Consider the following 26,222-nt stretch of genomic DNA (forward strand, 5'->3'; position numbering starts at 1 on the left):
CCTCAGTTCCACAAAAGAGAGAGAGAGAGAGAAGAAAAGAAGACAAAAGGATGAGCCTTACCTATCATCACTGGCCTTTGCTTCCCCTCAGAAGGTAAGCAGAAAAGGTTTCAACCAAACTACTGAGAAGAAAACCTGCCAGGTGATGAGGAGTTCAGAGCACGGAGCGCATTTGGCAGTCCCACAACTCACGCCTTGTTTCTTCTCACTTTGTGTTTCTTTGAATGTCATCTGTCCAGAAAGAGAAGGTAACTTTATTCCCTGCTGTGCAGAGGGTCGAAGCACCTTACAGATTTTAACATTGTACTGAGGGTAGCAAGCAGGTGACCCAGACAATGAGAGCAGAGAGAGGGTGTGGCTGACCTGGAGGGCCTCCTGTCCTGGGTGAGGGTGAGAGACAGGCACATGGCAGCATCCATGGCATTGGAAGGAAGAGGAGGAGTCACAGCTTATGCTGCCCAGCAGGTTCACTTCATTGTTGTTCTTCTGGGTGTGAAATCTAGAGTGAGCACCCTACCACTGAGCCACACCCCAGCCCCTCACTAGGGGATTCTAGGCAGGGGCTCTACCACTGAGCCACACCCCAGCCCCTCACTGGGGGATTCTAGGCAGGGGATCTACCACTGAGCCACACCCCAGCCCCTCACTGGGGGATTCTAGGCAGGGGCTCTACCACTGAGCCACACCCCAGCCCCTCACTAGGGGATTCTAGGCAGGGGCTTTACCACTGAGCCACACCCCAGCCCCTCACTGGGGGATTCTAGGCAGGGGCTCTACCACTGAGCCACACCCCAGCCCCTCACTGGGGGAGTCTAGGCAGGGGCTCTACCACTGAGCCACAGTCCATTGTAGCAGAATTCTTAGATGGTCTTATTAATAAAATCAAACCTGGGGGCTGGAGAGATGGCTCAGAGGTTAAGAACACTGGCTGCTCTTCCAGAGGTCCTGAGTTAAATTCACACATGGTGGTTCACAGCCATCTATAATGAGATCTGGTGCCCTCTTCTGGCCTGAAGGGATATGTGCAGAATACTGTATACAAAATAAATGAATAAATCTTAAAAAAAAAAAAAACAATCAAACCTGAAGCCAGGTATTAGGGTGAATGCTGGAAGATCAGAGAAGCAGAACAAGCCACAGCCACCTCACCTTGCCAATTCCTCAGCTGATCCTGTTTCCTCAGACTGGAAGCCTCTGGGTCCTCATCCAGAACGAATCTCAGCTGAACTGTTGCTCAAAAGCCTGAAAACTTAACCAGCTAAAAGCTTCTAGTTCCTGGTCCTCACGCCTTATATACCTTTCTGCTTTCTGCCATCACTCCCTGGGATTAAAGGCTCACTTTCTGGGATTAAAGGAGTGAGTCACCATGCTTGGCTGTATCCTTGAACACACAGAGATCCAGGTAGATCTCTGCCTCTGGAATGCTAGGATTAAAGGCGTGTGCTACCACTGCCTATCCTCTATGTTTAATATTGTGGCTGTTCTGTTCTCTGACCCCAGATAAGTTTATTAGCATGCACAATATCTTGGGGAACACAATACCACCAAGTCCATCCCCTCACTGGGGGATTCTAGGCAGGGGCTCTACCACTGAGCCACACCCCCAGCCCCTCACTGGGGATTCTAGGCAGAGGCTCTACCACTGAGCCACACCCAGCCCCTCACTGGCTAGTTTTAAGCAAGCACTCTATCCACGGAGCCACATCCCTAGCCCGTTTTTCCAGGCTGATTCTGGCTGCACTTGAGCTTATGCATTGCCTCGGCCAGCCTTGGACTAGTGCTCCTACTGCCTCAGGCTCTTGAGGGCTGGGATCATCATGCTCCACCACGCCCTGCTGAATTCAGTTTTTATCTAGATTCTGTTTATTTAGAACCATAGGGATGGATGGTGTTGAGGTGGCTCTGTTGAAGCCGTAGCCTTCTTGTTCTTCAGAGTCATATGCTACTGATGCCAGCCCTGAGGACACATCAGAAATGATGGTTAGCAGACCGTTCTGGGGTGCTCCATAGAGTTGTCAGTGGGGCATGCACCTGCTGCAGCCTTCGGACACCCTGGTTTCTGGCTTTGCCTTGCCCAGAGCTTCAGTCACTGCCTCCATGTGAGAAGGGCACTGACGGCATCGGGGGAGTCCCTTGCCTTCCCTTCATTATGGTTCTCTCTATTCAGAAGTAGCCATGTGAGAATCGGGTCCATTGTCGCCTAACGAGCTGCCCTGAGTTTAAGGGCTGGGCTTGGACAGCTTCAGGTACACTCCCAGCTCCAAGTGAGATCAGTCCTTTTATCTGTTATTAATTGCAAGATAAATTTTCTTCTTCAAGGGGGCCATTGCTACCCGCTTGGCTTGGTGGGCCAATGTGTTTGGGGTTGTGTCCAGGAGGGAGTTTCCCTTTATCCTGTGCCCTTGATGCCACAGGACTGGCCATCTGCTGAATCTCACTGGTGGCCGAGAGGCAGCATGCACAAGACAGGGTCATCCTCTCCCCTCTGCACAGGTGAAAGGGGACAGAGCCCCCAGCCCCAGCAGCCGCAGCCTGACTTTGATGAGTGATGAGGAGCCTTCACACTCCTGGCCAGATTCAGCATGACTCATTTGCTCCGGAAAAGGAATATAAATAAGCACCGTCACACCTTGACAGGTTGACAGGGGTGACAAGCAGAGTAAATCCCCGGATCTGAGACTCTGAGGGGGAGAGGTGATTTAGCAGAACCTGCTGCCATCACCAGAAGAAAATAATTAAGGAACGCCGTGGTGGAGAGGGAAACGGAGCGGCTGCAGCGGGTCCCTTCTGGTGAAGGGATCTGTCATCGTTGGCAGCAGGAGAGGACCCCACACGCCAAAGAGAAATGAACTCTGGAAGCCTGTGCTGAAGAGAGGATGGGATGGGGAGGAGGGTCGCTGGTGGGGATGAAATGGGCTCAGGCTGAGGAGACACTAGACGAGGCTTCACCTCTAGGCACCTACTGCTCATCCCACTTCTGGGTAGAGCTCCCCCGCCACCAGGAAGGATTGTTTGAAAGCTTTCCCTTGTGTATATGTGTGTCCCCACATACACACAGACCTGAGGATACCCAGGAAGGTGGGGGCATACCATCCTTTGTCCCAAAGGGGCATTACTAGTACCCAATCCAGCAGAAGAAAGTGACAGTGTTCCCAGGAGCTGCCTCTGCTTCCATCTCTTAAGGTTTGGGTATGAAAGGGCCCCATGGGCTCCCAGCTTGTAGTACAGTTTTGAAGGTCATGGGGCTTTTAGGAGGTGGGGCCTGGCAGGGAGAAGTGGGTCACTAAGGGTAGAGCTTTGAGTTTATACCCACTTCTGATCTGCTCCCGGTCCATCATGTGGGAGGAGTCTACCTGATGCTCCTATTACCATGACTACCACATGTCTGCCCTGCCACGGTGAACTGAAATCTATGCACCAAAATAAGGCCTTCTTCTTGTTTCTATTAGTATTCAATCAGAGCAGTGAGAAAGTTCTTACTACATTACCTCACTTGGGGGTTAAAGAAAGTCCAGAAGCTATGTATGGTAGCCCACACCAATAGGCCTAGCAGGGATGTAGGATCCCAAGGACTCACTGGCCAGTCAGTCTAGCTGAAGTGATAAGCACCAGGGTCAGTGAGAGATCCCTAATGAATAAGGTGGTCAGAGATGGAGGAAGACTCCAGTGTCAACTTTTGGCCTATACCCACACATGCACATACCCATATATGCACATACACACACACACACACACACACACACACACACACACACACACACACACACTCACTCACGTACACATGAAAAACTAAGGTAGAGAATGGTCGAGGAAAAAAACCAAATGTATTGACTATACATATATGCCCCCACACAGTGATGGTTCCAGAAAACTCGGGCTGTTTAGGCTTTCCATCCCAGAAGAAGCCTTTGTTGGCCTCCTTGCTTGCTAATGAATGAAGGAGATGTCCCTTCACCTGCTTAATATAGCCACTGTCCTCTGCCCAACACACAGAGGCATCTGGGAGTGCTAGCCCCTCAGAACCACTCCTTCCCCGCCAGGAACCAGTCAGGTATGGCTGGGCACAGTGCCCCAAAATTCTGGCCCTCACTCTGGCTCTCTGCTTGTGTGAGGGGCAGCTGTTGTTCTGACTGTGACCAGCTTTCAGCAAAGTTTCAGAGCATAGATGTCCACTCCAGGGCCCAGGAACAGAGTCCCTGACATCTCAGTAGATGGGTGGGATCTGAAGTAGGAGATCCCTTAACATAAAACCTGCCTTCCCAAACAACTGCCCCTAACACACCAAATGATTTGAAGTGGAATTCCCCATCCTGGCCAAAGTTGATGCCCTGGTTTACCTCTGCCCGGCCCAGTGTGACCTCTTTGGTGGGTGGAGAGAACATCCCAGAGTTTGACCAATGCTATGGTTGGTCAAGTGTGATTGATTGGATATGACACGTCCTCCAAAAGGCTTGGGTGTTTGAGCACTAGCCACCTGGTGGCGCTGTTTGAGACTGTGGAATCTTTAGGACACATGGCCTAGATAGAGGACTATAGGGGCTGGCCAGAGCCTGGGTTTGGGCCTGAGATTTCTGGTTTCCGGCTGGCCAAGCTGTTGGGTTCACTTCCCAACCACAGACAGAAGTCAAATTGCCGTGCCTCACCCACCATGCATTTGTGAGCTAAAAATAAATCCTTCTGTATTTTGTCTCAATAACAACAAAAGTATTAGTACAAGGTTTGTGTGTTAGAGCCTTGGTCCCCAGCTCTTGGTCCTATTTTGGAAGTTCTGAAGACCTTAGGTGGTGAGACCTAGCTTGAAGGTCACTGGAAGTGGGTCTTTGAAGGTATCTTGTCCCAGGCCCTTTCCTGTGTTGCTCTCTCTGTTTTCTGGTCATCTGTGAGGATAACAATTCTCCTCTACCACATAATGCCTGTCCTAGCACATGAGGCCAAGCAACCTCTATAAGAGTGGCCCTGAATAAATCTTTCCTCTTTAAAAAAAAATATTTATTTATTTTAATGATCTGTTTATGGATCTTTGCTGCATGTATGTTTGTGTACCACATGTGTGCTGTACCCATGGAAGCCAGAAGAGGGGGTAGGAGTCTCTGGAACTGGAGTTACAGATGGTTGTGAGTCAGTATGTAGTGCTTGGACTTGAACCCAGGTCCTCTGGAAGAGCATATTTCTTCTTTTAATTGGTGTATATCCGGCATTTTGTCATAGCAACCAGAAAAGTAACCAACACAGTCAGTGGCATACAGATCTCTCTCCATCTTCCCCACATCACCAATCAGCACTTGCCCGGGCCTCCACTCTGCTCACACCTTTAGGGGACACCACGATCAGCCAGACATGAACATCATCCCCTTGACTATACCAAGAAGGCCAAAGCTATGATGAGAATGTCAAGGCAAGGAGCCTCCAGGGACTGTGGAGTGCCTTTCTCCCATGGGCTTGGTCTGTGCAGGTATTATCAAGTATGGAGCAGGGTGTGGTGACAGAGCTTTCTAAAGGGTGCTTTGTGACTTAATGCCAGGGTGGGGTGGAGGGTGGCCTGAGGGGGTCCTGCCTGTTGGGCCGGGCAGGTCTGTGGTCCTTCCACACTTAACTCCCACTGCTTAACACTTCTCTCTTCTCTGCTGCTTTCCAGGCATGAAGTTCAGCATCAGGCCCCAGCAGCACGTAAGTTCTGAGAACCCCACAAATTGCAGGTGCCTGGGGAAAGTAGGAGGCGGCGAGAAAGACAATTCGGAGCTCATAATGAATCCATTCACAGGAAGAAAAATGTGCCAGGTCCTTTCCAAGGGCCTTGGGAACAAAACCCGAGGCTTTGGACCCGTGAATTTCTCTTCTCTTCTAGATGGCTCCTTTGGACTGTGCTAACAGGCACAGTAAATCTGAGCAAGTCTCCAGCAGGCCACCATTTCCCACCGCCCACCCTGGCCAAGCTAAGGTTCCTGGGGGGACTGCACCACCTTGTGGTAGAAATTATATTTGCAGCCCTGATCACACATTTCCGCAATACCGTGTGACCAGCAGGTCTTAGACCAGAGGCTCATACCATCGGCACCAGCCTGTCCCAACTTCCCTTTCCTGAAGACAGAAATTTAAGCCAGAATGGTTAGAGCCCCCTGCCATGTGGAGAGCCAGGGTTATGTGGCCCTCCATGCCCAGTTGTCCTAAACATCCTAACCACTTATCTTCTTGCCCCAGGATGGCCACTTGAGAATACCCACAGAGAGGATCACACGAGATTCAACTAGCGGATCCCCAAGAGGCCTCCAACTTCAGGTACCTGACCAGCCTCGACCTCATCCGAAGGCGAAGGCAGCGGGGTCTCCTTTGCGACTCCGGCAGCGGAGGCGGAGACTGCTCATCAAAAAGATGCCAGCTGCAGGGACCTTCAGAGGCATCAACTCGTCTGAGACCTTTGTCCAGCCAAGACCCCACACCATGGACAGTCGCTGGGCCAGCCTGCATCAGAGCCAGCAGGAGCGCAAGCGTGTGATGCGAGAAGCCTGTGCCAAGTACAGGGCCAGCAGCAGCCGCAGGGCTGTCACTCCGCGCCACGTGTCCCGCATCTTCGTGGAGGACCGCCACCGTGTACTGTACTGCGAGGTGCCCAAGGCAGGATGCTCCAACTGGAAGCGGGTGCTCATGGTGCTTGCAGGGTTGGCCTCATCTACTGCCGATATACAACACAACACTGTCCACTATGGCAGCGCCCTCAAGCGGCTGGATACTTTCGACCGTCAGGGCATCGTGCACCGCCTCAGTACCTACACCAAGATGCTCTTTGTCCGGGAACCCTTTGAGAGGCTGGTCTCCGCTTTCCGAGACAAGTTTGAGCATCCCAACAGCTACTATCACCCTGTCTTTGGCAAGGCTATCCTGGCCCGCTACCGGGCCAACGCCTCGGGGGAGGCACTGCGGACTGGCTCCGGTGTGCAGTTCCCAGAGTTCATCCAGTACCTGCTGGATGTCCATCGGCCCGTGGGCATGGACATCCACTGGGACCACGTTAGCAGACTGTGCAGCCCCTGCCTCATCGACTATGACTTCGTGGGCAAGTTCGAGAGCATGGAGGACGATGCCAATTTCTTTCTGCATCTCATCCACGCGCCTGGGAACCTGACCTTCCCGAGGTTCAAGGACAGGCACTCTCAGGAGGCTCGGACCACGTCGAGAATCACCCATCAGTACTTTGCGCAGCTCTCCTCCCTGCAGCGGCAGCGAACCTACGACTTCTACTACATGGATTACCTGATGTTCAACTACTCCAAGCCTTTCTCGGACCTGTACTGAGGGGTGAGGCCTGCTGGTCAGGGGAGGGCCTTGTCTGCCCACTCACCTGTGCATAGGCTATACCGCGGGCCTCAGATGATGTGAGGTGTGGTGGCTGTGGCCCTACGTGGGGGATAGAGGCCCAGACAGTGGACCTTCACTCTTGTCCCTCACCCATCTCCTCATTGGGTTGGCTGAGCTTGCTTCTGAGTACTCGGATGCTCCGAGCTCAGCCAAGATGCTGACAGGGAAGCCTGAGGGCCCCAGCAGTAAGGGATGTCCCGCATTCCCTTATCCTCTGCCTTGTACCAGACCATGAGGTCTGCTGCTTTTCTATGACCAGGGAAGGTCTGAATAAAGCACATGGTTTTCAGAGCAGTGGTGTCTACTCAATGTCACACTGTGAAGTCATAGGGACCTTGGCCTATGCTTTGGGGGAGTTTTAGAATTTTAGTTTTTAGATTTATTTTACTTTTAATCATATGTGACTATGTGCACATGAGTGCAGGTGTCTGTGGATGCCAGAGGCATCCGATTCCCCCAAGACCTTTGTGAGCCTCCTCTAGGCACTGCTGGAACCAAACTCTGGTCTGAGCTACAAGAAGCAGTATGAGCGCTTGACGGCTAAGCCATGTCTCTACTCCTTGCTTCTGGGCTGTTAAAACAAGATCTTGCTGTGTAGCTCTGGGTTTGGGGGTTCATTCCTTTCTCCCAATCAGCCGGACCAACTGGGGGCCCTCCAAGAGGGAAGTCCCTGTGGGAAAGACAGACCTGTCCTCACTGAGGGAGTTGAGTCCCTCGTGTCACGCCTTACAGCAGGCCCTCTCAGGACTGCTAGAACAGATGCATGCTCTCTGACAGCTGCCCATTGGGGCCCAGTGGTCAGTGGTCAGTCTGTGTGGTTCTCACGGTGAGGAGTGATGTCCCTAACTTCCTGGACACCTGGCCTAAACTGACTAAAGCTATAATCTGCACCTCCCTGACCCTGACCATGACCTCTCGCCCTGTCTATTCACCTGACCAAACACTTCAAGGTTTGGCACACTAGCACATTACCCATCCTTGAGGAACCAGCCTTGGGGGAGGGGAAACTGCCCCTTAAGCATACAGTTCCATGCCAGAACTGATTCTGAAATTGTCACAAGCCAGAGTGCCATCAGAAAGGTCCCAGCGGAAGTACTGTGGGTGCTTAGAGTGTGGGTGTGACTGGAGCTGTGTGGACTGTCTGTAGGGAGAAGGACGCACTTTGTAGTGTGGGCAGATGTCTTTGCCTGTCTCTTCAGGACTGCCAGGAACCTCTGCTTTCCTTTCTGGACCCATCCGTGGGGCAATCTGTAGGTCCTCCTGGGAGACGGCTCCTAAAGCTGTTCCTACTGGAGAGGACGCTGTTGTTGGATCCCTAAGAAGAGACATCACTGAGTCTTCAGAGAAGTGGATGCTGCTGGACTCCGGCTAGCCTTCCACACTGACTGGAGCTAGTCCATCTCCATTTTGCCTCCACTGTGGACTCTGGAATCTTCCATGGCTGAGGCCACATTCATCTCGTAGCCCTGAGCAAGGGTGAGGCTGCCCTCCGGTTCCAGCTGGAGGTGACCATCTGATAGTGAGGGACCCAGAGGGACAGGGAAGAGGCTAAAATCACAGCCTGAGGGACTTGAGATTCATTTAAGGCAGGTGTTCAAAGGCTCAGAAAGCCAAGAAAGCTGTCCTTCTACTTGAGCCAGAACCAGCTCTAGAACCATGTGAGAGAAGGCAAGAGGGGCCTGGCTAATGTGGCCCAGAAATAGCAGGCCCTGGGCTCCAGCGCTCACAATACAGAAAGTGTCCCTGGCCATGGGTGCATTTGGCAGAGACTGGGGCAGAGTTTCAAGTATTGTCCGCTCGGCCAAAGGACACCCGGAGGCCCAGCTGAGCAGCCTGCACTGTGACTTCATATGCTGCTGCTCAGAGGCAGGCAGGATTGCCTTGGGCCACCATCAAAGTGTGTGTGTGTGTGTGTGAGAGAGAGAGAGAGAGAGAGAGAGAGAGATAGAGAGAGAGAAGCTAAAGATAAAACATGTCACAGGATCATTTTCCAGGGACACCCAGACTTGAGCTGGGCAGACCTACATCAATGTATCTATTACCGTTTATAAGAGAGGGAGAGCAGGACACAGGCTGTGGCAATAGTCATAGTTCCCACCTTGGTGCCCCCCAGTATGGCCATCAACTGAAGGTCACAGGCCCAACCCCGAGGCCCTGCCTGGAATTCACTGTGGTATCTCCAGCCTCCAGCCTCATGGGCTTGTGGGAAACTGTGCGACATAGCAAAGAGTGTGCGTGCATGCATGTGTGACGTCTGTCTATCTTTATGTCCTTCTGTATGGCTCCCTATGACTGTGTACCTGTGTGGGTAGGACTGTGGACAATCCTGTCCCCACTCTTCTCTGGCAGAATTTTGTATTCATAACCTAGTCCTGTCCCATGTGCTCACCATGCTCCCTGAAAGGGGACTACCCGATCAGGGACCCAGGAAAGGAGGTCACTGGGGTCAAGAAAACTCATCAAGTTTGAAGAGTCTCAGGTGCTCTCCTCTAGTGTGATCTATCACTCAGGGCCTCCCTAGGACACACATGCATACAGAGAGAGAGAGAGAAAGAGAGAGACAGAGACAGAGAGAGACAGAGACAGACAGACAGACAGACATTCAGACAGACGAGAGACAGAAAGAGAATCCCCACCAGGTCTTTGAATGGCTGCTGAGCTTCCCTGGATATAAAAGCCATTGTCTGGATAGAGTCAACAACAGGCATCTCAAAGCCCGTGCGTGCCGCTGGGTTCTGAAAGTAGAATCCAAGGCCTTCAGATCCTCTGGGGAGACTGGGTGAGCCAAGCTGGTAGGAGTAGCCTCTTCTCCCACCCACGTGGCTTGACTGCGGACTACAGGGACTTCATGGATGCAGAACCTCTCGTGACCAGCAGGAGGGGTGAAGTCCTTGCTCCTAAACAGAGGCCTGTGCATCTCTAGCTGGGCCACCAGGTGGCAGCAACATTCCAGAGCCAAGTGGGTGACACGGGCCCAGGCGGAAAGAATTCCACCCCCAGCCTCTCTACTGTGAGATTTCAGCTTCCACAGAGCCTCTAGGAAGACCCTGAAGGCTACTTTCAAATCCATCAGTTCCAAAAGAACCTGTTTTTCCCAATACCATGCTCTCCACGACCTCAACTTCTCTCACCCCCCCATATCAGGATCACCAACACCAGGCAAGGGAATGTTTTCCACTGTCCATCCAAGAGGTACTAGGTATTTTCTGACCTCACTGGCAGCATGCATTAACACACACACACACACACACACACACACACACACACACACACACACACACACCCATCCTCACATTGTTCTCTCAAACACACTGTTCTCTCAAACACAGCCAGATCAGACACACGGACACATGCATACACATAATCATGAGCATTGCCTCTCTGTATTTAAATAATGGGAGAACCCAGGTAGCCCCCGCCATCTTGTCAAATGTGGACACTTTCTTTTGGGTCCTGTTTTCCTCCCAGCACCCAGTGCTCTCCACTATTCACCCCCTCTCTCTACCTCCTTCTCCAAGACAACACTCAAGCACAGTCCTTACGATTTCCCATCAACAGAACACAAAACTAAAGTCACTCCATCTTAAGAAGAAGAAGAAGAAGAAGAAGAAGAAGAAGAAGAAGAAGAAAAAAAAAAAGCAAGGCATGCTGGTACACACCATGTAATCCCAGCATCCAGAAGGCTGAGGCTGAGACAAGTTGAACCAGGAGTTTGAGACCAGCCAGGGCTGCATAGTACGACCCCTTCTCAAAAATAAATAAATAACCCGGGTAGTGGTGACACATGTCGTTAGTCCCAGGAGGCAGAGGCAGGCAGATCTCTGTGAGGTTGAGGCCAGCCTGATCTACAGAGAAGTTCCAGGACAGCCAGGGCTGCACAGAGAAACCCTGTCTCAAAGCAATCAAATAAATAAATTAAGTCTTCCTCCAGAGCCTGCCTCAACCCTGCTCTATCTTTCCCACCAAAACTCACCCCATTAACTCTCCTCCTCTACCTCTTCTTTCTCTGAAAACACCCCACCTCCACCTCCACCGCTAATATCACTCCCACCTCTTTCTAAATGGTTGATGCGGTTTCTTCAATTGCCTCCAATACTGAGTCCAGCAGCCACTCACCTGCCTGTGCACCCCTGGAGGAGAACTCACTACCCCTATACTGGGGTTCCCGATTTATACCACCCAGCCACTGGGCAATGGTGGCGAATGCCTTTAATCCCAGCACTTGGGAGGCAGAGGCAGGTGGATCTCTGTGAGTTTGAGGCCAGCCTGGTCTACAGAGCGAGATCCAGGACACCACAGGGAAACCCTATCTTGAAAAAACAAAAACAAAACTATACCACCCCCGCCCACATACTCCCAGAGGAGAGCTCACCGCCATTCCTCTGCTGTGCTCCTGACTTATACCACCCCCTGACCTCTGGCAGCTCTCTAGCCCCCTCTGCTAAAGCCTGCCCCACACAGAGAGGAAGTCCCAGTCTCCAGCCGCACGTGAGCCTGGCTGGCCTCCTCCATCCCAGTGCCTCCACTCTCAGGATCCTGCCTCCTAAGGGGGTCTTGAATGCATCCCTTTCCCCCTCCTGGCTTTTCTTCTTTGCTTTCTTCTTTCTGTTAGGGCAGCACCTTGCTACCACAGCCTAGGCTGGCCTTGGAGGCACTCAGTAGCCCAGGCTGTCCAGGCTCACCGTCTGCTTCCCTTCGCTAGAATCAGAATCATGCACACTGTAGGCTAACCAGGTTCTTTTCCCTATTTGGAGCAGTCACCTAAACCCATGCCGCTGTCCTCTCTAGCCTTGGCTCTTGAAGTCATAAAAAGTAAGGACGGCCAGGTATGGTGGCTTCACACATGAAGATCTAGCTCTCAGGAAATGCTCTGAGTTCAAGGCCAGCCTGGCCTACATGGGGAGTTATAGATCAGTCAGGGCAACAAAGCAAGGCACTGTCTCAGATGACGATAGCAATGGGGCTGGCAAACCGGCTCAGGAGGTAAAGGCACTTGCCACTAAACCTGACGATCTAAGTTCAATCCCCAGGACCCACATGGTGGAAGAAGAGAAGAACTGACTCTTGAAAGATGTCTTCTGAACTCCACATGTGAATGGTAGCATGCACACACACACACACACACACACACACACACACACACACAAAGAAACAAGTAAATGTAATAAATTTAAAAAAACCTGGGGATATTAGTCATGCCTTGGTAGACTGCCTTCTTAGACTCCCCAGTGAGAGGCTGAGGGTGTGGTCCTGTTAAAGCACCTGTCAACGTGCTGAAGTCCTAGGTTCAAGCCCCAGCAGACATACACTAAGTCATGGTATTCACAGGCTTACCCCATACCTGCTCTGCATACCTCATGGATGTATTATCTTATTTACTTGCCATTACTATCCAGTAAGATAGATACAGTGCAATTGTATCCTCTCTGATTTTTACAGATAAGGACACTGAGACACAGAGAGGTTAAACGATTTGCTAAGGCCGCATAGCTGCGAAGGACTGTCTCCGTTTCCAGCGCCAGGCAGTGTGGTCTGGTGTCCAGTCCTTGCCCATGTGAATACTCTGCTGCCCTCATGGGGGATGGTTTGTGAGAGCAAATTAGGAATCCAGTGGTCTGGAGCGAGGGAAGGACGAGCTTTGCTGGGGACCATGGGGTGGTCTCTGATGAACGCCCTCCCCAGCCCTGTTGCTGGAAGGTAGCATGGGGAGACCAGAGCTGCCCCCACTCACCCACCTAGCAAGTGTGACAGGAAGAAGGGACAGATCCTGAGTTGGCTAGCACATGCCTGGAATGTGAGCAATCTGAAAGCTGAGACATGATGATCAATGACAGGTCCAAAGCCATCCTTGGCTACACAGCAAGTTCTGAGCCAGCCTGGGCTATGCTACATGAGAGACCTTGCCTCAAAAAGTAAAAGGTAAGGGAGTAAGAGCAGGAGCAGCAAGAAGAACAGGAAGAGGAGAAGAGGAGGAGGGGAAAGGAGGAAGAGGAGGAAGAAGAGGAAGGAAGGAGGAGGGGAAGAGGAGGAGGAAGAAGAGGAGTGAGAAGAAGGGGGAAGGGGGGAAGGAGGAGGAGAAGAGGAGGAAGAGAAGAGGAAGAGGGAAGGAGGGGGAAGAGAATGAGAAAGAGGAAGAGGACAGAAGGAGGAGGGGGTGAAGGAGGAGGGAGAGAAGAAGGGGAAGAGGAGGAGAATGAGGAGGGGAAGGGGGAAGGAGGAGGAGAAGAGGAGGAGGAGAAGAGGAGGAGGAAGAAGAGGAGGGATCAATCCTAACTAGCCTGGTCTGAGAGGCGGAGGAACAGAGAGAGATAGGTGGAAGATGAGAACTGGAACCCTCTCTTGGACTGACAGGGAAGGGTGGCCCAGGGTGGACAGAAATGATCACAGTTCGGGGGAGTGGGCAGGTCCCATCCCATAAACATTCCCTCTGGGATGTCATACACAATGCCACGAGACCTTGCCTGCCCATCTCCTGCCAGCCTGCAGCTCCCTGTTGTCCATGGCTTAAGGCTGCCCAGGAAAGTCTGTGTGTCTGTCCAAGCACCTGGTCAGCCTGGCACCCTGGCCAGGTGGTAGCTGTTAAGGTACAGATTAAGGCTTCTCCTCAGGGTATGGAGACCCAAAAAGAGGGGAGTAGAGGGGATGGAATGAGTCAGCCTAGCATCCGGAAGGGAGCCCCAGCTGCTCTCAGGGTGTCTGTCCTACTGCCCCAGAGACCTGCTTGTCCCACCGCTGTGGGAAGGAACAGGGCGGTGAAATCCAGGCCAAGAACAGAAGCTGGGGGATCAGAGTTTTACTCTCCAAACCCATGTGCAGATTTTTACTTTGCCTTTTATTTATTTCTTCTTAAATCCTGTTTCTCTCCCTGAGGCATCTAATCTATTATTTAACATTGGATTGTACGATTGAAACTCCCAGGCAAATTGAAAATTATTTGTGTTGGAGGTTTCAGGCAGGATGCTAAGACTACCATTTCTGGGGGACTCTGAGATCCAAGCAAAGGCAAAGACCGGGGCATGCAGCTCTGATCCAGGAAGGGGTCGTGCAGAGCAGGGTGGTGGGCAGATCCCAGGGCCTCAGGCGCCTGGGGCCAGCTGCACTCAAGCCTAGCACACCAATACTTCACACAGCTCAGGGCCATTAATCTCCATGCAGCATTTCACTCGGGAAATTCTGCTGATGCCTCCCACTGGCCAAAGTCCTCAAGAGGCCAAGCAGGTATGATCAGTCACCTGGCTCCGCATCCACCTCGGGGGAAACCTCAATCGCAGGGGAATGAATGACATGGGGACAGGGCTCACCATCATTTTTCAGAAGTTAGCTCTCCATGGATTGGCAGCCAGGTAGGCTAGCCTCAGGGAGTTGGCATACAATAGACGGGGACCACCAGAAGGTGACGGAGGGGCACAGCTTGGGGTGGCCTGGAGAGGGCAGTGATTAGGGTTGCTGAACCCCAAAGATGGACAAGTCATGTGACATCACAGTGCTGTATTCAAAACCAAACATCAAGGGGCTGGGGATACAGCTCAGTCAGCAATATGCTTGCTGCATAAGTTCAAAGACCTGAGTTCAGATCCCCAGCACCCATGTGCAAAGCCAGACACAGGTAAGGATGCCTGTCATCCTGGCACTGTGGGTGTAGAGATAAGCAGACTCCCAGAGCTGACCTGCCAGCAGCCAGCCTAAAGGCCTCAGGCTCAGTCTCCAGTGAGAGACTTTGTCTCAAAAAATAAACTGGAGAGGAATTGAGGAAGATGCTAGATGTCAACCTCTGGCTTCCATACATATGTGTGCACTTGTACCTGCACACACACACACACACAGGAATCATGACACCCTGTGTGGATGGGTTTGGACACAATCTTGGTGCCCTCCCTTCTACCTGGGCAATGTATAGGGAAGGAGGAGGGCTGCCTGGGAGGGTTGCAGCTCCCCAGTTAACTGTCAGACCCTGACAGTAGGAAGTGGTAAAGAGCTTTGAGGAGCACCATGATATAGCTTCCGTATCCCAAAGGGTCAGAATGGAACCTGAGCCAGGCCTGGTGTTGCAGGTCTAGCTCCAGCTATCCTACTTGAAGCAGGAGGATGGTCAGTTGAAGGCCTGCCTGAGCAACATGAGAGATTCTATCCTAAAATTAAAGAGAAAGACGGAGATGTCACTCAGGAATAGACTACTTGCCTGGAATGTGTTAGGTCATGGACTCCATTTGCAGAACCTCGAGGTTCTAGAATCCAAGATCAAGATGGCAGTAGCTGGTTTACAGAGCCAGAGTGCTAGCTAGCACTAGGAGGATTTTCATAAGAATATTCTGCTATTCATGAGAGTTCTACACTCATGACCTCAGCCTTCTCAAAGGCCTCATCATGGGAGTGAGGATTTTAACCCAGTGCCTCATGTTGGGGAGGGGCAAGTGTCCAGCCCACACCATCTACTTACACCACGGTCACTTGTGTCAGACACTGTGCTAAGTATTGCAGTCACATGGTGACGGCATCTGAGTCGGGACCCATGGCATGCAGATCACGGTGATGCGAGGGATTACTCATGTGGCCCTTTGCCACCCAAATGGCCACTAGGGATTTCACTGTCCCTTTAGAAACATGGGTTTGCTCCCTGTCTTTGGGGATATGAAAGAAAACAGCCTCATAGGTTCATTTGTTGAATTTGTTTGAATAGTTAGTGCTCAGTTCATGAAACTGTTTAGGAGGGATTAGGAGGTATGGCCTTCTTGGAGTATGTGTGTCTCTGGGAGTGGGCTTTGAGCTTTCAGAAGTCCACAGCATGCCCAGTCAGCTCTCTCCCTCTCTGCCTACTGCTTGTGGGTCAAAAAAACTCTCAGCTACTGCTCCAGTGACATGCCTGCCGCTGCCATGCTCCCCGCCATCATGGTGGACCCTCTGAACTGTAAGCAAAACCCCTATAAATTCTTACTTCTAAAAGTGACCTTGGTCGTAGTGTCTCCACAGCAACAGAAAAGTAGCCAGGACCCTGCCTCAGCCATACTTCCAGGCAGTTGTGTGCGGATCCTGAAGCCATGACTCCACCCCTTTGATGCAACGACATCCTACCCTACCCTAGCCTACCTAGGGAATGCTGGGCTAACCTGCTGTGCCCATCTGTCTCTCAGGGCTCTGCCCACCATGTTTGGCCCCAGGATGCAGCTATCAGACATATTCACCCCCTGCAGGGAGCTGAATAGAGTCAGAGGGAGACCCTGTCTGTCTCATGGCCAAGACCAACATTCAAACCGATGTGAGTAAACTGAGTGAGTGTGTGTGTGTGTGTGTGTGTGTGTGTGTGTGTGTGTGTGTGTGCATGTGTGTGTATACCACTATTCAGAATCATCCTTGTCACAACTTTGTCACAGGCCACAGACACACAACATGTGCACACACCTCAATAAATTCCCAAGAGGAGAGAAATGGTAGCCCTATCTTTAGATAACATTGGTAAGAATCAGCTGTTGTTCCAACTGGCACCATGTAGTAGTGACCGATAGAAGCTTAAGGCCACCAACTTCACATGGAAAGGACCTGACCGAGTGCTCAGATAATGGCTGGAACCCAAGGCTTGGGACCTTGCATACACAGACTCTTTCTACAGGAGACACACCCTGTCCGTCTAAGGGCTATTTTGTGCCTCTCTTCCATTGTGGATCTACTTCCTCTACTATTTCCTCAGAGCAGAAGCTTGGGCTCTGAGCCTGCTGCTCAAGGAAGAAGTGGTCTATCTTGTCTTCATTCTTTGTCCCAGCCTTGGAGAGACTCATGAGCCCAGATGTTCCAGATCTGGAAATCTGTCCTGCAGAGGCTGCCAGCCGGGAACCAAGTTAAGAAGGGAAATGCTCCTTGAAGCTTTGTGTGAGTTATTCTCTCAAAGGCTCAGAAACAGCGGGCAACAGCAAACGGTGCCAGTCTTTAAGACCCAAAGAACCCAGGGCTGCAGGCTTGATATATGCCTTCATTGAGTGGAGCAGTTTGCTGCTTTAAAAGCCAGACAGATCCCAGCTAACAACAGTAACCTTCTGAACCACACAACCTGTTTAGGAGAATGTGACCTTTCATCTGAGAACAAAGAATGCCTTTGCATGGCTTAAAGCAAGCACTCCTGTGATTTCTTGACCCCTGGTTTCTACGGAGGGGATCTAAAGAGGGAAACTGAGGCAGTAAACACAAAAAGATACCTTACTGCTGTGAATACCCAGATGAGGGGTGATGGTACCTAGCCCAGCGAGAAGTAATGATGCAGTCGTGCATAGGTTTGAGGAGTGCCTCCCCTGACCTTAGTGCCAGACAGGGTAAAAGGCAGGCTTTCAGAAGACCTCCAGCTTCTAGCTTACAGAGCTGAGTAATGGTGGAGTCCAGGTTGGGAATATAGCAAGACCGAATGCTGAGTCTGCACCAGGGTCTACTGAGTCTAAGGAATTTTTGGATATTCCAGACAAGGCAGCATCCAGTGGGCAGTGGGATCTGCTGGTGGGAGGAAGCATGAATCTGTGCAGGGTCTAGACAGATCCAGAGTGGGCTAACAGGTTGTGCAAATGTGTACACATGAGACCACCCCAACAACCCCGAAGTGACTGATGAAGTCAGGTGTAGTGACGGGAATAGCAGACTGATCCAAGTCACCACATTCAGGCAGGCAGGACCAAGGAACGGAGAATTTCAGAGTGAACTGGATGTTCATTATGTCAAGGTGGAAGGATATTTGTGCTTAGCTTTGTTCACAATGTTTAAATAATTAGGCAATTGAATCTGGTGGTGCACACCTATAACCTAGACTGAAGCAGGAGGGTCACAAGTTCAAGGCCTGCCTAGCTACAGAGACAGACCCCCATCTCAACAACAGAACTAAACAATTACAAAACATGTGTAAAGCTGGAAGAGAGGTAGTGGTGCATGGCTTTGATCCCAGCACTCAGGAGGCAGAGCCAGGCAGATTTCTATGAGTTCCAGGCCAGCCTGGTCTAGAGAACAAGTTTCAGGACAGCCAGTGTTACAAAGAGAAACCCTGTCCCAGGAAAAAAAGAAAGAAAGAAAGAAAGAAAGAAAGAAAGAAAGAAAGAAAGAAAGAAAGAAAGAAAGAAAGAAAGAAAAGAAAGGAAGGAAGTGTCAAAAACACTAATGACAGTCTATGCCGGAGAGGATGCGGAGCAAAGGGAACTCTCCTCCACTGTTGGTGGGAATGCAAACTTGTACAACCACTGTGGAAGTCAGTATGGCAGTTTCTCAGAAAATTGAAAATCGATCTACCTCAAGACGCAGCCATACCACTCCTGGGCCATACCACCCAAGGAATGCTCAATCATACCACAAGGACACATAATCAACTATGTTCATAGCAGCATTATTTGTAAAAGCCAGAACCTGGAAACCACCTAGATGCCCATCAACTGAAGAATGGATAAAGAAAATGTGGTCCATATACACAATGGAGTACTACTCAGCAGAGAAAAACAATGACAGCATGAAATTTGCAGGCAAATGGATGGAACTAGAAAATATCATCCTGAATGAGGTAACCCAAACCCAAAAGGACAAACATGGTACGTACTCACTCATAAGTGGATTCTTGTTATAAAGCAAAGAACAATCAGACTGCAACCCACAGAACCAGAGAGGCTATATAGCAGGGGAGCCCCTAGGATGACTATGGCTTATAGTAAGTTTTGGTTTTACTCAATTACTGGGCAAGTCTCAAGCAAACATTTCACAATTAGGATAAGAATTTATACTGTATCAAGCTGATAATAGGAATAAATAAATAAATAAATAAATAAATAAATAGGAAAATGCTTAAACATTTGCAACCTGGATCTTGATTTACCCTCTCAGGCTGGGCCCCAAATGTTAGGATTGGGCCAGGTGGCTCTGCTGGAAAGGCATTTGTCACCCAGCTTGAACATCTAAGTTCAGTCTCCAGACCCCACATGGTGCTGGAAGGAGAGAGCTGACTCCCAAAGTTACCTTTACACATGCACCCTGGCACACATGAAAAAAAGTCAGGCATGGTGGCGCATGCCTTTAATCCCAGCACTTGGGAATCAGAGGCAGGAGGATCTCTGTGAGTTCTAGGCCAGACTGGTCTACAGAGCAAGTTACAGGACAGCCAGAGTTACATATTAAGACCCTGTCTCCAATTAAATAAGATAAAATAATTAATTAATTAATTTTTTAAAATAAAAAAGTTTGGGTAGGGACAAGATATGAACTAACACTTATAATCTTATATAATATATATAGTATATAGAATTATACACAGTACATTATATAATTAACAGTCATTCAGTCATAGCCTAGTATGTATACTATTCTCATGGAATTTGTATATATTTGTGTGTGTGTCCGCAAGCACACACACACACACACACACACACACACACACACACACACACACACCCCAACCACAGTTTAGAGTCCTCCACTATTGTCACATGATAAACACAAAACTCTGAAGGTTCCCAGAGGCCTTCATTTCTCCTGCATGGGCCGGTGACAGGCCCGGCCCCACCCTACACAATCCATTCCTGGGCTTGGCCTGCAGCTGTGGCCCTGTAGTGTTCTGATTCGCTAGCTGCAGCCACCAGGAAGAAGCCCTGCAGCTGGAGGACACATCCCTATTTCCAGTCTCCATTGGCGCCATTCCTTCCCTTTGGTGACACTGTTACCAGGGTCTGAAGTCCTTTCTGCCCACCACAAAGCAGGTGGTGTGGCAGGCACAGACCACGCTAGGTACTACAGGGCAGGGGAAATCGGAATCAATAATTTAGCCTCTTACACATCCAAACCCAGCTTCCCTACGAAGAAGAAAATGAGATTGCCAGGGTGTGGGGGATTCATTTGTAATTAGTTCTAATTATTAAAGGAATCGATGTTTTAATTTTTTACAACGTATTTGAACTCTCCAGCTCCTTCCATGATAAAGTAAAACATTCCCCCAGTTCCAGCTAAACACCTCGTGTGTGTGTGTGTGTGTGTGTGTGTGTGTGTGTGTGTGTGTGTGTGTGTAAGATCTTTTATCAGCTCATCTGAAAGACTGGTTAGCTGTTTTGAAAATTACATTTTTTTTTTCTTTTTTTAGCTCAAGGCCTCAAACCATAGGCAAAAGTTAATTCTGGAAAAGATGGGAGCCTTAAATGTAAAGACAATGGCTTTTTAAAAATGTACAGAGAGATACTGTTGTGAAATGTATCTAGATGGCTTTTCTCTCTGTACTTCCTTGGGTGACCTTCCAGGTTTTCTGCCAGAGGCTTGAATGCCCTACAGGTAAAGGAGGAGGGAGGAAGAGAGACGTGGGGGAAGGGGAGAAGGGGAGGGGATGCCAGTCGAGAGAGGGGGCTCAAGGCAGGAGCTGTGGAGTCCCAGTAGATCAAGGAAGGGACAGGGAGGGGGTCTGCCATGCCGTGATGTGAGCAAAGCCAGTGGTGTGCACACACACACACACACACACACACACACACACACACACACACACACGATGCCAGAGGAGGCACATCTCCACTATTTAGATAAAACCCCTCGCTCGTGAATCCATTCTCATGTTACCCACAGAGAAGTACAACGTAAGCTGCAAAGGGCTGGGTTTGAACTGATTTGTATTATTACCTTTGTTTTGTACAATATCAGTTATATTTCAGTGGGGGCTGACTGCCTATCTGTGATATTGTTTTCTATAGTTTGAAACACACAAGATGGGGGACACTGGGGTCTAGCTCAGCGGGATCGACAAAGGCCCTGGTTCCGAGGTAAGCCCACACTTCAAGGAACAAGAAGAAAACACAATACACAGTGAGGAGGAAAATAGTCTGGGGATAAACAAATGTGTTAATCCCTTATTTGATTTCATTTTTGCGGGCTGGGCCTCAGAGCTAGCACTGACTTACATATGCTAGATCGTTCTGCCTCTGAGTCCATATTTGAAAATCACAAGTGTGTGTCTCTGTATGTGTGAGTGGTACACACTCATAAATGTGTTTGTCCCATGTGTAAGCACATGGGCATCCATTACACACATGTACCAATTAAAGTCCCACTTGCCATTCTGTGTTCACTACAGTAAATATCTGTGTTTGTCCATGGCACTGTGCCTAGAGTTTTAATTCTCTGTGCCTTTGAGCATGTGTATTCATGTGTGTGTATCTGTGTGAGTCTAGGTGACAGGAGCATACTGTGTGTACATGAATAGGAAAAGGCTGGGTAGACAAAATGAAGGGTTGGCACCATCCTTGTAGGAAGAGGAACCAGGCTGGTTGTCTTTTTATGCATTTTACTGAGGTTTATTGTATTTGCTTACAATAATAATGGGGCTGACGTTAATAGTACCAGCTTATCTTCCAAAGGTTCTGAGTTCAATTCCCAGCAACCACATGGTGGCTCACAACCATCTGTAATGAGATCTGGTGCCCTCTTCTGGCCTTCAGGCACAACATTGTATACATAATAAATAAATAAATCTTTAAAAAAAAAAAAAAAGAGTGTGAGTGCCACCATTAAAAAAATTCAGGCGGCGGTGGTGCACGCCTTTAATCCCAGCACTCGGGAGGCAGAGGCAGGCGAATCTCTGTGAGTTCGAGGCCAGCCTGGTATCCAAAGCGAGTTCCAGGAAAGGTGCAAAGCTACACAGAGAAACTCTGTCTCAAAAAAACAAAACAAAACAAAACAAAAATTTAAAAAAAAAATTTTTTTTAAGGGTGTTTTCGTTAAACTGGTTGGTGGTGGCATACACCTTTAATCCCGGCACACACCTTTGACCCCAGCACTCCGAAGGCAGAGGGAGGCAGATCTCTGTGAGTCTGAGACCAGTCTGGTCTACAGAGTGAGTTCCAGGACAGCCAGAGCTACACAAAGAAACCCTGTCTGGAAAAACTAAAACCAAACCAAACCAAACCAAACCAAAACAACCCCCCAAAACTTTTTGTTAACTCTAAGGCTTGTACATGACAATGGGGTTCTGGGTGAAACTTCCCCACCTGTTATCTGCCCTCACCCCTTCCAATATTTGTAAAGACAGTAAAGTATTTCCGGGTTTGGAAAAGAAAAAAATCAGAACTTCCCAGAAGACACTTAGAACTCCTCCTGGAGCTATGCTGTCCTTTGTCACCTGGGCCCTAAGGACAGAGAACCCCAGGACACTTCCTAATCTTGCCTCAAAGATAGCGCCCAAAGCAAACAGGACATTTTTCTGAAGTCCTGTATTTTATCTTTAAACCTCAGGCAATTTTACAGTCTCCCCCTCAAGGTATACATGTTTGTCTTAATTATACAGTCACAGAGCTTTAAGCCCCAACTCTGGAATCCAGGGGCTGCCCTAGTGTTCTCCACCCAACCTTCCCATGATCCACTATGTCTCCAGCAGGTAGGCGCAGGGGTGAGGGTACAATGCAGGCTTCACCAGAGCTGGTCCAAGGGCCCTCTGGAAAGGGCTGCCGCCACCACCACAGCATCGTCGTCGTGGTCACCATCACCACTTTTGATTCTGGGAAGGAAAGCCAGAGCTTAACCCACGCTGAGTAGCACTCACCACTGAGCTACTTCCCAGCACTGTCTATCATCATTTTAAGAACTATACTCCTTCTGAGCATTTAGCCTGGGATTGGCCAAGTTCTCTGCTGTCCGTCCTTGCCTTTAATTTTCTCAGCATTCCCATTAGCTAAGGTCTTTCACCATATTCCCACATCGCATGTGAAGACAGACAGGAGATGGCATGCCCAAGGCTACTCAGGTACACACACATTCCCCACGCAGGCTCCAAAACAAAGCCAAGGAGAAGAAATTGTCTGGGAAGGGAGAGAGGGCCATCCTGGGAACTTTTGTTACACTTTTGTCCTGGGAAAAGAGCCCCAGGACTGGACTGAGAGACCAAAGGTCACTTTCCTCATGGCCTGTAATTCTTCCTGGGAAAAATTCCCTGGAACTCTTGCAAAGTGTCTACAGAGCCCAGTGTCTTATGAGACCAGATGGTCACCTGAAGACACACAAAGTCACTTAGCAACAGGACCCAAGTGTTGGGCCTGTGTTGTCCTAACAGGTGGACCCCAGAAAGAGCCTCACTACACACACACACACACACACACACACACACACACACACACACACTCAGTTTTACTACACACTTGACTCTGGATGTGGCCCCTGGGTTTCCTACCAATGCCAGGCCTGAGCTTGAGTAGAAATCGGCTAGCCTGTTCTCCCTGAGTTAACAGGGAGCAGCTCCCTTCCCCCATGCCTGGAGGCATTGCTGGGAGCTACTCAAGGCTCCACTGAAGCAGTTCCCTAGAGAGGAATGAGCCCTGAGAGGAACCCAGGTGGCGCCCTGGGGCCAGTGGCCTGGTTTGGTTGCCTGGAAGTAGCCACATTCTGCCTGTCCACCCCCACCTCTGAGCATCATCCCCTGAGGGTGTAGGTGAAAGGCCATCTCTGTCTTGGGCTCGAGGAACTTCTTTAAAATTAAATATGATGCTGGGCACAGTGAAGCACGTCTTTAATCCTAGCACATCGGAGGCAGGTGGATTTCTGTAGCTTGGTCTACAAAGGGAATTCCAGGCCAGCCAAAGCTACATTAAGAGACCCTGCCTCCCCGCCCAAAAAAATATTTCAAATTGTGTGTATAGACACACATCTGACTTACTTTTTAAGTTTTTACTTCATGTGCATTGGTGTTTTGCCTGTGTGTATATCTGTGTGAAAAGTGCCAGACGCCTTGGAACTGGAGTTACAGACAGTTGTGAGCTACCATGTGGATTCTGGGAATTGAACCTGAGTCCTCTGGAAGAGCACAGTGCTCTTTACTGCTGAGCCATCTCTCCAGCCCCTGACTTACTTTTAGTATTTTAAAATTGTGTGTATATGTGTATGTGGGGGCAGTCCATACATTAGAGGGCTAGTGGCCCCCAAGAGTCCAGTAGAAGGTATTGATTTCCTTAGGTGTCAAACTCCCAAGCCATCCCTCCGGCCCTAAAGTTTTAAATACTTCCTAAGACAGGGCTGCATTATGCAGCCGAAGCTGGCTTCAACACCCCCCCCCCCCCCCCCCCCCCGGTAGTTAAGGCATGTGCCACTGTGCTGGGCGTTAGCAAGGGTCCTGGAAACACCTCACAAGCTCTTCCGGGCTCTAAGCCTGAACACAAAGCCCGTCTCCTGTGCCTTTCCCCAGGCCCAGGCCATCTTTTCCCAATGTTCATCTCGCTCTCAAGGAAGGGACTCCAGGAGAGAAGTCTGATTGTTCAAGTTCTGTTGGCATGAAATCCAGTTTGGGGCAGTAGGGTGTGGCGGGGAAGGCTGTGGGGGTCATAGAGATAATTTCCCTTTTGTCTAACCGTGTCTAGGTAGGTGTGAAGCTTTTTTGTTTTGGCGTTTTTGTTTTGTTTTTGAGACTAGGTCTCATGTAGCCCAGCCTAGCCTTCAATCTATGATGTAACCAAGGCTGGCCTTGAACTCTTGATCATCCTACCTCTGCCTCCAAAGTGCTGAGATTACAAATATGGGTTACCACACCTAGCATATTGGAGACAGGAGCCCAGGCTAGCCTTAAATTCTGATCCTTCTGCCTCTACTTCCCCAGTGCTGTGATTGCAGATATGGGCCCAAGCTCATTACCTCAGTCTCCATTTTCATTGCTCACATTGGTCTCCAAGTTCTTTAGAATCTTCTAAAGAAAATTCAAGCCAGGCAGTGGTAGCACACTCCTTTAATCCCAGCACTCTGGAGGCAGAGGCAGGCAGATCTGTGAGCTCAAGGCCAGCCTGGTCTATATAGTGAGCTCCAACACAACCAGGGCTACACAGAGAAACCCTGTCTCAAAACAACAAAATAAAAATAATTTTAAAAAAAAGTTTAAAGAAAAAAATTCAGGGGGTCTACAAGGCGGAGTTGGGGTCAAATGAAGATCAATGTGTGAGCTCTGGGCCAGCCTGCATAGCTGTTCCTCCTTCCACAGGATGAAGGATCCTCAGTCTATTCATCTGTTGATCCAGTCCTAACAATCCGAAGAATGTTGAAGTAGGCTAACACCTTATTTAAAATTTATTTCCTCTCCCTAAGTAAGGGACTGTTTGGAGCGTTGTTTGAGTCAGGGTCTAGGTGTGGCCTAGAGCTCAGGATCCACCTCCTTCAGCTCCCTGTTGGCTGGGATTACAGCCTTGTGCCCCACACTTCACTAGTTGGCTTTGCACCCTGCCTCTAACAGGACTGCCCTGGCTGGTGCTCTGTGTGGAAACTTAAAGGGGGAATCAGGCACAGGTCTGGCTTGCTCTGCAGACTGGAGACTTCAGCACTAGTCAGATCTAAATGACACAAGTTCTGCTTGGATTTATCCAGGTTCATCTCTTGGACTGTAGTCATGAAAGAGAGAGTCCACAAGATGTCCCAATGTGTTTCCTCGATCTACAAATGTACCCACCCCTATTGCAATAAATACTACAGATCACTAAACACCTGTCATGGGCTATGTCAACTTCTCTAGGTGTAAGAGGTGGTTGACATTTAGTAGTAACTTAAAAATATGCTTATCTGCCGGGCGGTGGTGGCACACACCTTTAATCCCAGCACTTGGGAGGCAGAGGCAGGCAGATCTCTGTGAGTTTGAGGCCAGCCTGGTCTACCAATCGAGAACCAGGAAAGGCACAAAGCTACAAAGAGAAACTCTGTCTTGAACCCCCCCCCCAAAAAAAAAATGCTTATTTTATTTTACATTATGTATTGGGGGAGGGGTCATGTACAGGTGCCCTTAGAGGCCAAAAGAAGGGTATGGGTCCCCTGGAGCTGGAGTTCCTGGCAGATGTAAGCTGCCACGTGGGTGCTGGGAACTGAACTCCTGTCCTCCGTAAGAGCAGCATGTGGACTTAGCTGAGGAGCTGTCTCTCCAGCCGCTT

At 49.8% G+C, this 26,222-nt stretch overlaps 1 protein-coding gene across 4 annotated transcripts in view; it reads left to right on the forward strand.

Annotated features, from left to right (window-relative positions):
* The window catches only part of Chst8 (carbohydrate sulfotransferase 8), a 128,996-nt gene extending 121,351 nt beyond the window's left edge, over positions 1-7,645 (forward strand). For all 4 annotated transcript variants that reach the window (XM_036189414.1, XM_036189439.1, XM_036189429.1 and 1 more), the window contains exons 3-4: positions 5,636-5,667; positions 6,199-7,645. In XM_036189414.1, coding sequence (XP_036045307.1) covers positions 5,636-5,667; positions 6,199-7,290 — 1,124 coding nt within the window. In that variant the 3' untranslated portion in view covers positions 7,291-7,645. The remainder of the gene's footprint in view (positions 1-5,635; positions 5,668-6,198) is intronic.
* Positions 7,646-26,222: the final 18,577 nt, after the last annotated feature.

Source organism: Onychomys torridus, chromosome 1, assembly GCF_903995425.1.
Source record: "Onychomys torridus chromosome 1, mOncTor1.1, whole genome shotgun sequence".
Classification (NCBI taxonomy): Eukaryota; Metazoa; Chordata; class Mammalia; order Rodentia; family Cricetidae; genus Onychomys; species Onychomys torridus.